Genomic DNA, 15,869 nt, shown 5'->3' with positions numbered 1-15,869 from the left:
AAAAACAGTACCGATCTAGAAAATTTTAATTATATAGAGTCGTTTTTGTTGGCACCAAAATTAGTACCTTTTTAGAAAAAGAATAAATGTAAGAAATTTAGTACCATGTTGCAGAAAAAGTATATATTCGTAGTATTTGGTAGAAAAAATCTTAATTATTAATAAAATCTTAAAAAAAATAATGTACCAATTATATAATTTTTGAGTTTAGAATTTTACTAACCGTACAAATTTTTAGTGCTATTGTAAAATAGTACAATTTTAAAATAGTACAATTTTTGTTACAATTTTAAAATAGTATAATTTTAAAATAGTAAAATTTTTAAGTAGTACAATTTTAATTTTTTTAGTACAATTGTACAATTTTCAGTACAGCTGTCCAATTTTCTGTACAATTGTAAAATTTTTCAGTACAATTGTATTTTTTTTTTGTAAAATTTTAGTACAATTACTACTAATTTTAGTACAATTAGTACAATACAGTTTTTAGTACAAGTGTACAATTTTTAGTACAAGTGTACAATTTTTAGTACAAGTGTACAATTTTTAGTACAAGTGTACAATTTTTAGTACAAAGAATGTTGTCAAAAAGAACACAATACTTATGGTAACCGATTTAAAAATGGTACGAAAAATGTTAATTAAAAACCCCATAGAAATGTTCAGAATACTTGAGAATTGTGTTTTTGTGTGTTTTTTATTTTTAGTACAATTATACAATTTTTTCAAGTACAACTGTCCAATTTTCTGTACAATTGTAAAATTTTCAGTACAATTGTATTTTTTTTTGTAAAATTTTAGTACAATTATATAGTTTTTAGTACAAAGGTACAATTTTTAGAATGTTGTCAAAAAGTACACAATACTTATGGTAACCGATGTAAAAATGGTACGAAAAACTTTACCTTATTAAAATATGGTATTAAAAACACCAAAAAAATGTTCAGAATACTTGGGAATAGTGTTTTTGTGTGCTTTTATTTTTAGTACATTTATACAATTTTTAGTACAATTGTAACTTTTTTGTAAAAATTTTAGTACAATTATACAGTTTATAGTACAATTGTACAATGTTTAGTACAAATAATGTTGTCAAACAAAAATGGTAATGGTCAAAATTTTCACCTTATTAAAAGAAATGAAAAATGTTCAGAAAACTTGAGAATTATTGTCCCTTTCAATTGGAAAATTTTTGTTTCAAAAAAGTTACAAATTGTTAAAAAAATCTTAAATAGATTTATTTAAATGTTGGTTCCAAAATAGTAGAGATAGTACAAAAAATTATATAAAGTGCCCTTGTGAAATTACTTCGGAAATTTTTTTTATTATAATTGGTTTTTTATCCATTGAAAAGCTATCTCTCTCCTCCCTAAAAATGTATTTAGACTGTTCTTAAGTTGTAATCACAAGATTACAAACTTCAGACCAAAACCAACACACACACACACCCTCAAACAATGAATGTGAGTAGCTGAATAATGCGGCAGGCCTTCAAGAATTTTAATAATGTTGTAGTTATTCGTTTCTTCGTTTTTTATCTCATAACTCTTCTATGGGTGCAGTCAAGAAAGAACTGAAACTACAAAGCCAAGCTATTATTAATTTGCGTTTTGTTGGTAGCTGATCAAACCGGTAGCAAGACAATTTATTTAGTGACTGACTGACTGAGTGAGTGAAATATGTAACCCGTCATAAAAAATACTACTGATAACTACATATGTGACATACATTTTATCTCATACACACACACTCGTCATGTATCTAAGTGCTTTTTTGTTAATTCATGTTTGCTTGCTTGCATCAACAACAATAACTATTACAACAAACAGTCAACAATATTTTTTATCTTTTTGACAATTATTAAATTGTTTATTTGCCATTTTCCTTGACATTTGTACCCCAGCAGAGGTTTTTTTCTTCATTATCACATTTTTTCTGTGAGCTTCTCTAGATAAGGTAACACAGAAAATATAGGTTTTTAGTTTAATTTTAGATGTTTTAAATGTAAGGGCACATCGATTTTTTTAAATTATATTTTCTACCAACTTTCCTCAAGATGGTTCATAAAATTTTTAAGAGGAAATCTCAACAACTCTTTTGAAGATATTGGCGATAATTAAACTCTTGATGCCGGTTGAAAATCGTCAAAATTTAAAATCCAGAATGGTGGGGCCCCTTAAGTTTAATTTTAATAATATTGCTGTTTTTCAAATTGTATTAGGTTTTTAATTTTTAAAAATTAAAATTTAAAAACATAGATAATTTTATCGAAATTATCTGACCGACAATACTAAATGGTATGGCAGTTCTTCCAATATTTGATACAATTTTAAATATTTTTACCCCCTTTTTAGTACCAAAAAAATCATATAAATAAATTGATGGGAATACATTTTTTTCGCCAACACCCTTTTTTCCCTTTTTTAAAATGTCTTCTTTTGTTTACCTTTCAATTATGTTTAAGATCATTAATACGCATTCCTGCACGCAATATAGTGAAAGAGAATAATACACAGGGAGAGAGAGAGAGAGCGATGCATTTGTCACTGCTACCCATTTTGTTGTTTGTGGAGCCCTTGTGTTTTAAGATGCTGTAATAATTCCACTATTGCATTGTATTGCAGCTCTGCTCTCCTCTATTGCATACAATACCAACAATAACATACTCTCATACTCCCCATTCAATTGGTCGGCTGGCTGGCTTGCTCTCTCTGCCCCACGAAAGCATCTTTGTTTCGTGCATGATAAGTTTGCTCGTATTATCTCTATTGCATACACAATACCAACAATAACTCATTCTCCCACTCCCCATTCAATTGTTTGGCTGGCTGGCTCTCTTCGCCCCCGCACGAAAGCATCTTTGTTTCGGGCATGATAAGTTTGCTCGTATTACTGTTACTGTGGGAGAATTTGTGTGATGCTGCATTTTTGTGTTACTGTTACTGTGTGTAATAATACACTTCTCTATTACTCTCCCTCTCCATTAAAACTAAATCCGTATATGCCGGCATTTTTTCTTCTCCTTGAATTGGGGGGATTACTGCAAATTTTTGTTTATTTTTCTTTCTGTGGCAATGTGTGTGTGTGTGCACGTTTGTGTTTTGGTTTGCATTTTTTTGCATCATGCAATGGCTGCCACAAACAACAGCCAGCACTCCCAGAAGAAGAGGAAGACAACGAAGATAAAGATACATATCAACAAAGAAACGCAAGAAACAAGACGAAGATGATGAACAACAACAACGTCACACTCACATTCAGATGAAACAAGTTCAAGGCTCTGTAAATGAAATTCCTTCAACTTGACGTTTAAACTTAATGAAAGAAATATGCAACGACAACAACAGCAACACACTTCACATTGTGTACTAAAGAGAATGACAACAGCAACAACAACAACATAAATTCCAATAAGAAGAAGAAGAAGAAGGAAGTCGAGTGAGAGAAAGAGTGTGATAGAGAGGGAATATTAGAAATACAAATGAATTGTAGCAAAAATGTACACAGTTTGGCGTTGCATTATTTTTATTTATTTAGATTTTTGTTTTGTTTTGAAAAAAATAAATTCAATTATATCCGATTTATGGGTTGAATATTTGTGTTTAAATGTGTGTATGTTTGATAAAATTTCTTGCGTGCCTGCAGTTTGTAGATACAGCATCAATTTCAATGAACATTTTTTAATGTTGTTATTGTGGTTTGTTGTTGTTCTTATTATAGGCGCGTGAAACCAACTGAAATAAAATTGTGCAGTTGTTGGTTTTGTTTTTGGCACAATTGTTCTTCTATTGCATGAAAAAATGTTTTCTCTGTTTTTTATTTTACATTTATTTTTAGAAAATTTTACACATGCTTAGACTGAAAATATAATATGCAGAAAGAAGACTTTTTTATAAAAAAATAAATAATATTTTAAAATATATAAACCACGATAAAAATCCAAGGTTATGCTTCGATGTACATTCAAAAATTACCTCTCTAAAAATTAAATAAAAAACGTTAATTTATTAAACTTATGTCAAAAAATTCTTCAAAAATATTTTTTAAAAATGTGTGTTTTTTTAATTTTTATATTTTAAAGAAATTCTATTTTGTATATTATTCTTTAATTAATATCAATTTGTTTATTTTTCCTCAATTGCCATAAATTTTAATTTATTTTTTCTTTTTAATTTAATTTTTCTTTCTTTACATTTTGCAGGGTTTCTGTGCTGCCAGTATTAAACGTGAACATGGCGACGAAGTCGAAGTTGAACTTACCGAAACGGGTAAGCGTGTCATGGTTCTACGTGATGATATACAAAAAATGAATCCGCCTAAATTCGACAAAGTCGAGGATATGGCCGAATTAACATGTCTCAATGAAGCATCCGTCTTGCACAATATCAAAGACAGATACTATTCTGGTCTAATTTATGTAAGTACCAAACAAACAATATAAACTACATTTTATATATTAAATAAAAATAAAATAATATTTAAAAATATAAAATGTTAAGATAATAATAAAGAAATATTTTTTTTTATTAAATAAAAATAAAATAATATTTAAAAATATAACATGTTACTTCGTATTTTTTACATACGTATTTTTATATAAATTTTTATTTTTATGAAAATATTTAATATTTACATAATATTATATATACAATTTTTATTTTTTAATAATATATAAAATTTTAATTTTGATAAAAATCTATAAAATTTTATATAACATTTTTCTTTTATAAATTATGTAAACAATTTAATAAAAATAATACAAATAATAAAAAAAATAAAAATAAGAATGCTAAAAATAAAAATAATAAAAAATAAAAAATTAATAAAAAAAATAATAAAATAAAAAAAATAAAAATAATAATAAAAATAAAAAATAATAAAAATTAAAAAAAAAAAATAATAAAAATAACGAAAAAAATAATAATAAAAATAATAAAAATAACAAAAAAATAACAAAAATAAAAAAAATTACAAAATAATAATAAAAAATAATAAAAATAAAAAAAAATAATAAAAAAATAATAATAAAAATAAAAAATAAAAATAAAAATAAAAAATAATAATAAAAATAAAATAATAATAATAAAAATAAAAAAAAATAATAATAAAAATAAAAAAAAAATAATAATAAATATAAAAAATAATAATAAAAATAAAAAATAATAATAAAAATAAAAAAAAATAATAATAAAAATGAACAAAAAAATAATAATAAAATTTAAAAAATAATAATAAAAATATTAAAAATTATGTAATAAAAATGATAATAATAACAATTAAAAATAAAAAAAAAATTAAAAATTTTAAATAATAAAAATATTATTATTAAAAACACAAATAAAATTTGCAATAAAAAATAATTTAAAAAATAAAATTAATAATAAAAATAATTAAAATAAATAATAACAAATATTTAAAATGAATAATAAAAAATAGTTAAAACGTAAATAAAAATAATTAAAATAATAATAAAAAATAATTAAAATTAATAATATAAAATAATTAAAATTAATAATATAAAATAAAAAAAAAAAATAATAATAAAAAAATAAATAAAAAATTAAAATAACTATAAAAAATAATTGTAAAAAATAATATTAATAATAAAAAATTAATAATAATTAATAATAAAAAATAATAATAAATAATAAAAAATAATAATAATTAATAATAAATAATAATAATTAATAATAAAAAATAATAATTAATAATAAATAATAATAAAAAATAATAAAAAAAATTAATAAAAAAATTAATAATAAATTAAAAATAATAATAAATTAAAAATAATAATAAATTAAAAATAATAATAAATTAAAAATAATAATAAATTAAAAATAATAATAAAAATAAAATATAAAATAAAAATATATAATAAAAATAATAACAAATTAAATAATATAAAATATAAAAAAATGAATTAATAAAAAATAAAATTTAAATTTAAAAAAAAAATAAAAAATAGATATAATAAAATGTTTAATATATATATATATATATATATATACAAAAATTTCGAAAAGAAAAAAAATAAAAATAGCACAAATTAATTTAAAATATAAAAGTTGAAAAAAAAACAAATAATAATATAAAATTAATAATAATAAAGAAATTAAATTTCTAAAAAATAAAAATAATAACTAAAAATATTAAAGATATATTATAATAATATTAGCAAATTGTAAAAATAGATGTCTTACAATTATAAAAAAACTAATACTGTTATTTTTTTTGGTTGATTTTATTTATTGAATTATAAGTTCTTTTATTTTTAATTTATTTCATTTTTTAATTAAAATTATTCCAGATCCAAATTTAATTTTACAAATCAGTCATAAAAAATAAAAATACTGTCAATATACATGTTAAAATCAAAGAAGACTTTTTGTGGCGATTTCCGTTGTCGTCAATTGTCGTCGTCGTCATCGTCATTTAACATTAAATGACTAAATGAACATCATGACCATTTCTGACTGAAAAAAATGTTAACCAAATTTACATAGTGTATATCGTCTTAAATGGACATATTACGTAGCTACATACGTTGTATATACATACATGTGTTTAAAGTTCCGACCCAAGCCATTTGGGTTTTATCTTCATTTGTTTATATTTCCAAAAATACAAAAACAAAAAAAAAACACTTTTCTCAATATTTATTCAATCAACAATTGTTCGCTCTTACGGTCGGGGTGTGATTGTTTATATAATAATTGAAATGAAATTTTGCGTTAAATGCATCAGAAAGTGGCTGCTTTGCTTACATACTTATTTCATGGAAGAGCAGTGACTAAAGTACTTTTTTCCCCGTAATTTGGCATTTTGTTTTGTTTTCCTTTTTGTTGGCAAATATTTATTAATATGAAAGTGAATTATTATTATTTTTTTTTTGAAATAAGGCAAAATCGAGAATTAGATGGTTGGCTGCTAGTGGAGGAGGTATCTTACTGCAACTGACCTTCGAAAACAATTTTTTTCTTATTAAATATATTTCTTATTTTCAATTTATTATTTTCTTATTGTTGTTTTTTTCTGCTCACCCAGCGGAAATCTAATCATCCCCAGCAAACAACCGCCAACATACCAATTTAGACATTTTGAGTGGCACGCTTGTTTATGTGACCCGTTCGCTAATTCAATGTGATTTTAAATAATTTTAGCTTTTTCACTTTAAATGTTAATTTTTGAACCGATTTTCTGAGCTCATTAAATTTAAATTTCATTTTTAACCGTTTTTTTCGAATTTTAGGTAGGTGGTTTCGAATTTAGTTTCTTGTGTGATTTCTTGGCTTATCAAATGGCAGAAAAAAATACAAAAATATTTGAAAGAAAAAAAATTTGAACCCAGGTTGGTTGGCTGCATGACGCCAACACTCATATCCAACAGTTTGAGTTCCAATCGTTTTTGCTGTTTTTTTTTGTTTAAAGAAATAAATAAAAACCATATTGGCTTTTTTTTTTGCTTTTGCAAAAAGTTCTTTACACTCAATTAAAATTCTAAAACAGAAGTCGATAAATATCTTTGAAATTATATGTTTTGTTCTATTATTTATTTGCTGTTTTTCTGTTATCTTTTTTGCTCTTTAACAAAAAAGTATGTTAGCCCGGTATTATTCTTTTTTTTGCGAAACCGCAAAATTTACTGCTCGATACATTGTTAGAATATTTTTTAGAAATTTTTTGTTTTTGTATTTTTTTTTTAATTCTATTTTATTTCGGCTGGTTGACATTGTTTGTAGAGTTGTTGGGCGTGTAACGACCCGATGAAATCGATCAGCAAAAATCTCAATATTTTATTGCAATTTATTTGTTATATTGTTTCTGTTGTTGTTTTGTTGTTGTAGTTGGCAATTGATGGCTTTGACAATTGTTTCTAAATAGGTGGCTACGCCCATAGGCATTTCAGTTTATGGGGTAAATAATTATAGACATTTTTGTGGTTCTCAGCATTTCAAAATGAATGAATTTATGAATATTTTCTGTAAGACGATCAGTGGGTACAATAGAGTCATAGAACCAAACTCAAAACGCGGAACAAATCAGATAACTATTTTAATATAAAAAGGGGGTTATATGGGGACTACCCCAAAAAGGGGGCGAATATTAATAATTTTTGATAGAGAGATTTGTTACCATATACGACTACAAAATACCAAATTTCAACAAATTCGGTTGAAAAACGCGCTCAAGAACCCCAAAATACCGAAAATTGGGGGCACACTTATATGGGGGCTATCCGAAAAAATAGACCTATATTCATAATTTTTTTGTTGAGAGATTTGGTACCTATTAAGAACTCAAAATACTAAATTACAGCTAATTCGGCGGAAAAATACGATAAAAACCACAAAAATACTGAAAATTGGGAGGTACCGTGATATGGGGGCTACCAGAAAAAGTGGACCTATATTTATAATTTTTGGTGGATACATTTACTAACCAATAAGAACCCAATGTACCAAATTTCAACGTATTCGACTGAAAAACACACTCAAGAACCCCAAAATACCGAAAATTGGGTTGTACCCTTATATGGGGGCTACCCGAAAAAAATGGACCTATATAGGTACTTAATTTTTTGTGGAGAGATTTGGTACCTATTAAGAACTCAAAATAATAAATTACAGCCAATTCGGTGGAAAAATACGACCAAAACCCCCAAAATACTGAAAATTAGGAGGTACAGTTATATGGGGGCTACCAGAAAAAATTGACCTATACTAATAAATTTTTGTGGAGACATTTAGTATCCAATAAGAACCCAATGTACTAAATGTCAGCGAATTCGGCTGAAAAACGCGCTCAAGAACCCCAAATACCGAAATTTGGCGGGTACCCTTATATGGGAGCTATGCCTAAACGTGGACCGATATATCCCATCTTCGAACTTAACCTGCCTGCAGACAAAAGACAACCCTATGCAAAATTTCAGCTCCCTATCTCAATTCCTTCAGAAGATAGCGTGATTACAACAGACGGACGGACGGACGGACGGACGGAAATGGCTAGATCGTCTTAGAATTTTACCCTGATCAAGAATATATGTACTTTATAGGGTCGGAATGACAAAATTAAGATACCCTCCATACTATGGTGGAGGGTATAAAAATAAAAAAGCTTAAAAAATTAAAAAAAAACTGGAAAAAATAAAGATGAAAAATAGGAACAAAAAATAAAAAAAGGTTAAAAAATAAATAAAAAATTAGGTACAATAAAATAAAAAAGGGACATTAAAATAAAAAAAAAAGTTAAAAACAGGAACAAAACTTAAAAAAATAGAAAAAAAAATAAAACATTGGAACAAAAAATAAAGAAAACATGAACAATGAAATAAAAAAAGGAATCAAAAAATTATAAAAAAATAATATATACAAAATATGAAATATATATATATATATATATACTCACTCATTTCACGGTAAAACTAGAAGCCAACAAAATGGGGACTACGCCCCTTATGTATCATTTTTCAAAATTTTAACTGCATCTACCTTTAAGTGATGCTGACATTTTGAAGCTCGATTTTGAGTTTTTTTTTTCAATTGTACTTCTAGCTTTAATACGCAAATGGGAATTTGTAAAAATCGATTATAAGATTATTGTAGTCGCGAATCTGCGTAATTTGATATGTATTTTGTGTATGTAGTATGCAGTTTCAGAGTAATGCAATATCTTTTTCCTTTTTTTTTATTATGGGGTATTTTCTCCTAGAAGCTATTTTTAATAACTTCTTCCAAATGATTTTTGAGAATTTCATTGGGGGTTTCCTTTCCTCTTACAAGTCATTTGTAAACAATTGCCACATTTCTTATGAATGAACAAAATAAGAAAATAGACAAGTATTACAAGAACAAAGAACAAATTGCTTTTTAATTGCCCACTAAATAAAAACTACTATTTTAAAATCTTTTGTTTTGCTACGTACTACACGGCATTACACTCTAGGTGTCATATTCAATCATATTTTGCGTCTTGTTCAAAAGTGAAGATGCCAAAAATGGTAAATTCTTATCTTAATTATTTTAAAAAGGTTGTTTTTATAAGAAAGCTAAATATATTACACAAAAAAATATATAATCTAAAATCCTATGGAGTTGACCAGTGATACCCTACCACTGCATTGTATTGTTTATATCAACTTGCTTATTTTTTGTAAATAGTATACACAATAGAAATAACATTTTGTATAAATATTCACAAATTATTATTTTTTGTCCTGAAACACTTATTCGTGGTTTTGAGATCATTATTTAATAACCCAAGTGTTTATGTAGGCCATAACCGGGCTATATGCATCTATAATAGTGACCTTTTATAATGGACAAATAAACCAACACCCATAGCTAGATAGACTTTATCGATTCGAGATGTGACGATCGGTATTTTTTTATACCCTCCACCATAGTATGGAGGGTATAGTAATTTTGTCATTCCGTTTGTAACTCATTGAAATATTCATTTCCGACCCTATAAAGTATATATATTCTTGATCATGGTAAAATTCTAAGACGATCTAGGTATTCGGTATTTTGGGGTTCTTGAGCGCGTTTTTCAACCTAATTCGCTAAAATTTGGTACATTGGGTTCTTATTGGGTACCAAATATCTCCACTATAAATTATAAATGTAAGTCAATTTTTTCTGGTAGCTCCCATATCACTGAAATTTGGTATTTTGTAGCCGTATATGGAAACAAATTTCCCTACCAAAAATTATAGTCAACCCCTTTTAGGCGTAGTCCCCATATAACCCCATTTTTTATATTAATAAAATTATCTGATTTTTCCGCGTTTTGGGTTTGCTTCGAACGCTGTTGTAATCATTTCACCTGCGAAGGATATCGATATTAAAAACTAGAACGTACGGTTCGATAATGAACTATATGTGAACTATAGCCCGCATTTAGGCTTAGCCGTAGCCCTTGTGTGGGAGGTTCCAGAAGGCATGGACCGATATTCCCCAAATTCGGACTTGAACTAAGTTTGGAAGACATAATAAGTGGGATGAAATCAAATTTTTCTGAAACGGATTTGGCCCAAAGAAACATGGCGTCTAGAACCAATATTTCGATGAGGCACATTTTCACCGTGTGAAATTAGCCATAAAGCTGAGGGTATAATTTTCTATTAAAAATTACTGTTTACATAATCGGTTTGTAGAAATGTCGGTATAGGTCCATTTTTTTTTTTGGTATGTTCCCTACATTTTCATTTCAAGTACCTGCCAGTATATCTATGGTGGATGGTATCCAAAGTTCTGCCCGGCCGAACTTAACGCTTTTTCACTTGTTATTATTGATACAGTATTATCATTGATATTTATATTATTCCTTGTATAAGAGAGATTTTATAGTACTAGTAACCCCATTTTTTTTCTTGCTGTCGCCCTATTACAATTGACAACATTTTACAGCATTTTTATTGTTATAATTTATTATTTGATACTTTTGTTTTTGCTGCTGTTGTTGTTGCTGTTGTAAATTCAAACAAGTTGTAAAATGTCCAACTGTGTGACTGACGAGTTGAATGGTAGGCGCCAATTCTTGGTGATGGCAATAAATCATCAAATCTCAGCCAGAGACAGATTTGCTGCAACCACAACACACCATCACCCAGCGGTGGCAGGCACAAATAAGATATGCAATTTTTTTCTGACCCTCCGAACACCACCACCACCACCCAAACATTTCATATAAATTACAAATGCAATGAAATGTTTGTAACAACATGACAGAAGGAAAAAAATTGTAAAAAAACAAAACAAAAATAGAAAATATAACAGCAGAAAATGTTAAATAATTTAGTTTTAGTTTTGTCTAGTGGCTGTCTGTCGGTTGTAGCTGTCACCCTGTTGGTTGTTGTTGTTGTTTTTTGGGGGAGAGCGAAACTAGCTGCTGCTTGATCTTGGCCGTAGGTAGATAGACTGGGGCACTAAATATTAAAATGTTTTTCGATATTAACACATCAAAACAGACATCAATGAAAACATCATTTAAATAAATTATACAATTTAACTTGTTGATGTAGCAACCGAGGAGGAACTGGCCCACCAATTTGTGGTCATGGGTTTTCGGATAAAATTTCACATAATTATCATGAATTTCAAGGATCCAATCGGCAATTAGAAGGCGTTTTTGATATTCGGATGACTTCTGAAATCGGTCGGTAGCTCCAATTTTCCAACCGAATTGGAAGGTGAAAAGTATTGTTGCCGACAATTTTCTTACGGGCCTATGTCTGACATATCTCTCATATAAAGGATCCTACTAAATTTAGGTAAATTTTTTTTGCTCAAAATTCGAAATATGGTCGGTCTGCTGAAGTTCTTAGCCAAACTATATTTTAGTGTCTGTAATAAAAGGGCAAAATACCTTCAGACCGATAATTTACAATGTCTAGCCCCACGTAAAGCCCCCAAGCGTTTTTGGCATTTTCAACGCCGAACATAAATGTGTTTAGAATAATTTTTTTAATTTATTCTTAGACTGGCATAGACGCGATACTTCGTTAGCGAACGTGGGAATTCTTTAAACTTGTCTAAATATATTTTTTGGCTTCATTGAGAACTAAATATGTAAATGTTGACAATAATTAAAATTTTAGTAGCATTTGTTCCGTTAAAGTACGTGTTAAAAAACCACCTTCATAATTCTACACTACACTACCAATCTGACCACAACATAATTCTGACTCTATACTAAATTTGGTGAATTTATTTATTTTTGTATAACTTTTTTCCAAAACTGCCTTCAAATTTCATAATTCGTGCCCTATAGGTTTACCCAAATCCAAATCTTACTAAATTCAGTACCATTAAGTACACATTAGTATAAGTTCCCAAAACTGCGAACCTCAACAATCCAATAGAAATCATATTTCCCAATTTCAGGACTCAATCCAATTTCTACCAACTTTAGTACCATTTAGTTGTACACCTAAGCACGAATTTCTAAAACTTCCTACATACTCCAATACTACATTGCAACGGTAAACTTTTTATCAAATTTCAGAATTCCAGCTCTATCAGATCACATAAATTCAAATTGTACAAAATGTTATACAATTTAGTTGGCATTAATAACAACATTTCCCTAACTGCCTACCTCAAACAATACAACCCATATTTCCCAATCGGTTCACCCATATCCAAATTGTACCAAATTTAGCCAATGAGTACGAATTTTTTAAACTTTTTACATATCCAAATTTCAGAATTCCAGCTCCATCGGTTCACCAAATCGGTTTACCTAAATCCAAATTTAGTGCCATTTAGTACCCATAAGTACAAATTTCCAACCTACATCCATACTCCAGTCCTACACTCCAACAGTAATTGTAATTCCAAATTATCAGTTCACCAAAAATTCAAATTGTACCAAATTAAGTACCATTTAGTACCCATAAGTAATATTTCTAAATTTCAGTGTTCCAGCTCTATCGGTTCATCCAATTCAAAAGTGTACCAAATATAGTACCATATACAAATTTCTTAAACTTCCCAAATACCCCAATCCTACACTCCAACAGCAATCTTAATTCGGAATTTTAGATTCCACCTCGATTGGATCAACTGTATCCAAATTGTATCAAATTTAGTACCATTTAGTACAAATAAGTACGAATTTTCAAAACTACCTAATTCATACAATCCATTAGAATCCTTATTGCAAAATTTCAATGTTCAATATCTATCGGTTCATCCACAATTCAAATTGTACCAAATATAGTACCATTTAGTACTTTTCGTACACATAGGTACACATTATTTTCAAAACTACCTACAATCCCTTAATTTCAAATGTTATTTTTAAATTTCAGTATCCTCTGTCCGTAACTGTAAATTCAAATTGTACCAAATTTAGTACCATATAGTACTTTACGTATACATGTGTTTATATTTCCAAACCCTATTTACATCAACCCTACTTCTCAACCTTGATTCGCATTCAAAATGTCAAGTCTTTAGCTCGGTCCAATCGTCATCAAATATGGTACATTTTAGTACTTTTCGTACATTTATAGTTCGAATTCCCAAAAACCCTTTGGTACATTTTGTTGCACTCCATAAGTGACCAACTCTTTTATAAGAAGCCCTCCAGCCGTTCTGGTACGAATTTCCAAACCCATTTTTTGAGAGATCAAAATTCTTTGAAAGACTTCAGAAAGGCCACGTCCACACAAGTGTTTCATGCTCCCGGATACTTTTTTTTACGGAAATGGACGTAATTTATTATTCCAAATTCTTGGTAGGTAAAAATTCTTCGTTAAAATGTTGAGATATTGGCCCATATATTGGTAGCAACGCACAATTTTTGGCATTTTTGGGCTTACTCAAAGTGTAAATTTTAATGTTCATGTTTTAACTTAACCCACATATAAGGTCCCCAACCGATTATTGGCGTTTTAAATTTTCACTTCCTGATGTGACCACTTCAAGGTTCAGAAGGGTTGAACTTATTTTTATATAGCCAAAAATATTTTTTTTAATATTATCCAAGAATTATTTTTAGTGTTTTTAATATAAATTACAAAAAATACTATTTTTACTAGCCTTACTTATTCTTGTTAATTACGTATAAATTAGTACAAAAAATTAATTTCATAAAAATATGAAATTTATCTGCTCTTAATTAGTTCTCCAAATCTGATAGACAAAAAAAAATATATTTTTAAAAATAAATCATAAAAACACAAAAGGTAATCGTCGCAACAACAAAAACAATACCCCACCCCAATCTCCCTCATCAATTAATTATTTGTCCTTGAGCTGTTTGGTGCGCAATTCAATTCTAAACAACAACAACAACAATAACTGCAACAGCAACAACAATATTTGGCAAAATTCACTTTTCAAAATTGACCCAAATGTTCTTATATGTCGTTTTCGATTATTTATGCACTCAAAACGTTTTCAATTACAAAGCCAAGCCAGCCAGCCAGGCCAGACCAGCAAGCCAATCAAACAAACAAACAACGAACGCGTCAGCACAGTCTGCCCGCCAGCCAAGCAGCCAACAAACCAATCATCCAGCCAGCCAACCAGCTTCACATAGTTTGTTAAATTGTCAACCAAATATGGTATTGAATTAAATTGATTTGGGCAAGACAACAACAACGAGAATCGAAGCAAAAACAAAAAAACTGCAAAAATAAATAATGATGTTTAAGCAGAGATATGCATATTTTAGTCATTCATCCATTCATCCGACCATTCATACCTTGCCTACCTTCCTCCTCCTGCTACTTGGTTCCTCCATAAATGTGAATGATGTGTATGTACGTCACATGATTTATGTCTGTCCCCCCAAAAATGGCTTCACACATGTTCGAAATAAAGATTTATCTTTTCTAAGTTGCTGCGGGAAAGGTCCGAAAGATGTGGAATTAGATAATTAAAATAACCAATTTTTGTTAATAAAATTGTTTGCAATTTTTTTTCGCCTCCGCTTCTATTCCCCAGAACCCTCCCACCACCTCCTCCCCCCAAGACAAAGAAATTTTGTAATTAATTCACCGCAACACATGAAAATATTATGCATCATAAAATACATACCACCAAAGCTGCCACCGAGGCGTCAGAGGCCTCTGTTTTTGTTGGTTTTGCTGACGCTTCTCTGGGTTGGTGCCAGTTGTTGCTGGCTGAGGTGCTACCTTAAATGACGCAAGTTATTTAATGGGTTGAGGTGAGGCAAAAGATTGCATTCAGCTAATAGACAAGATGCCAGTAGCCTAGCAGCAGTGATCTAAGCGATCTTATCATCATCGCGAGCAATCGGGCTATTATGAAGAATATGAATGAGAATGACAGGAGATAGACAAATTGGTTATTCTTGAAGGTGAATAGATTACGATTTGGGCGCCAGAGAGGGTA

General features: G+C 28.4%; 1 protein-coding gene across 1 annotated transcript in view; it reads left to right on the top strand.

The window, feature by feature from the left end:
• The first annotated feature begins 4,281 nt into the window (after window positions 1-4,281).
• The window catches only part of LOC133331326 (myosin heavy chain, non-muscle), a 71,503-nt gene continuing 59,915 nt past the window's right edge, over window positions 4,282-15,869 (top strand). The window contains exon 1 of the mRNA XM_061539725.1: window positions 4,282-4,417. Coding sequence (XP_061395709.1) covers window positions 4,307-4,417 — 111 coding nt within the window. The 5' untranslated portion in view covers window positions 4,282-4,306. The remainder of the gene's footprint in view (window positions 4,418-15,869) is intronic.

The sequence above is a fragment of the Musca vetustissima genome, unplaced genomic scaffold (genome assembly GCF_032173495.1).
Source record: "Musca vetustissima isolate MV318-11 ecotype Yass unplaced genomic scaffold, APGP_CSIRO_Mvet_v1 utg72488, whole genome shotgun sequence".
Taxonomy (NCBI): domain Eukaryota; kingdom Metazoa; phylum Arthropoda; class Insecta; order Diptera; family Muscidae; genus Musca; species Musca vetustissima.
Note: the sequence above shows the minus strand (reverse complement) of the source record. Positions and strands in the feature narration are given on the sequence as shown.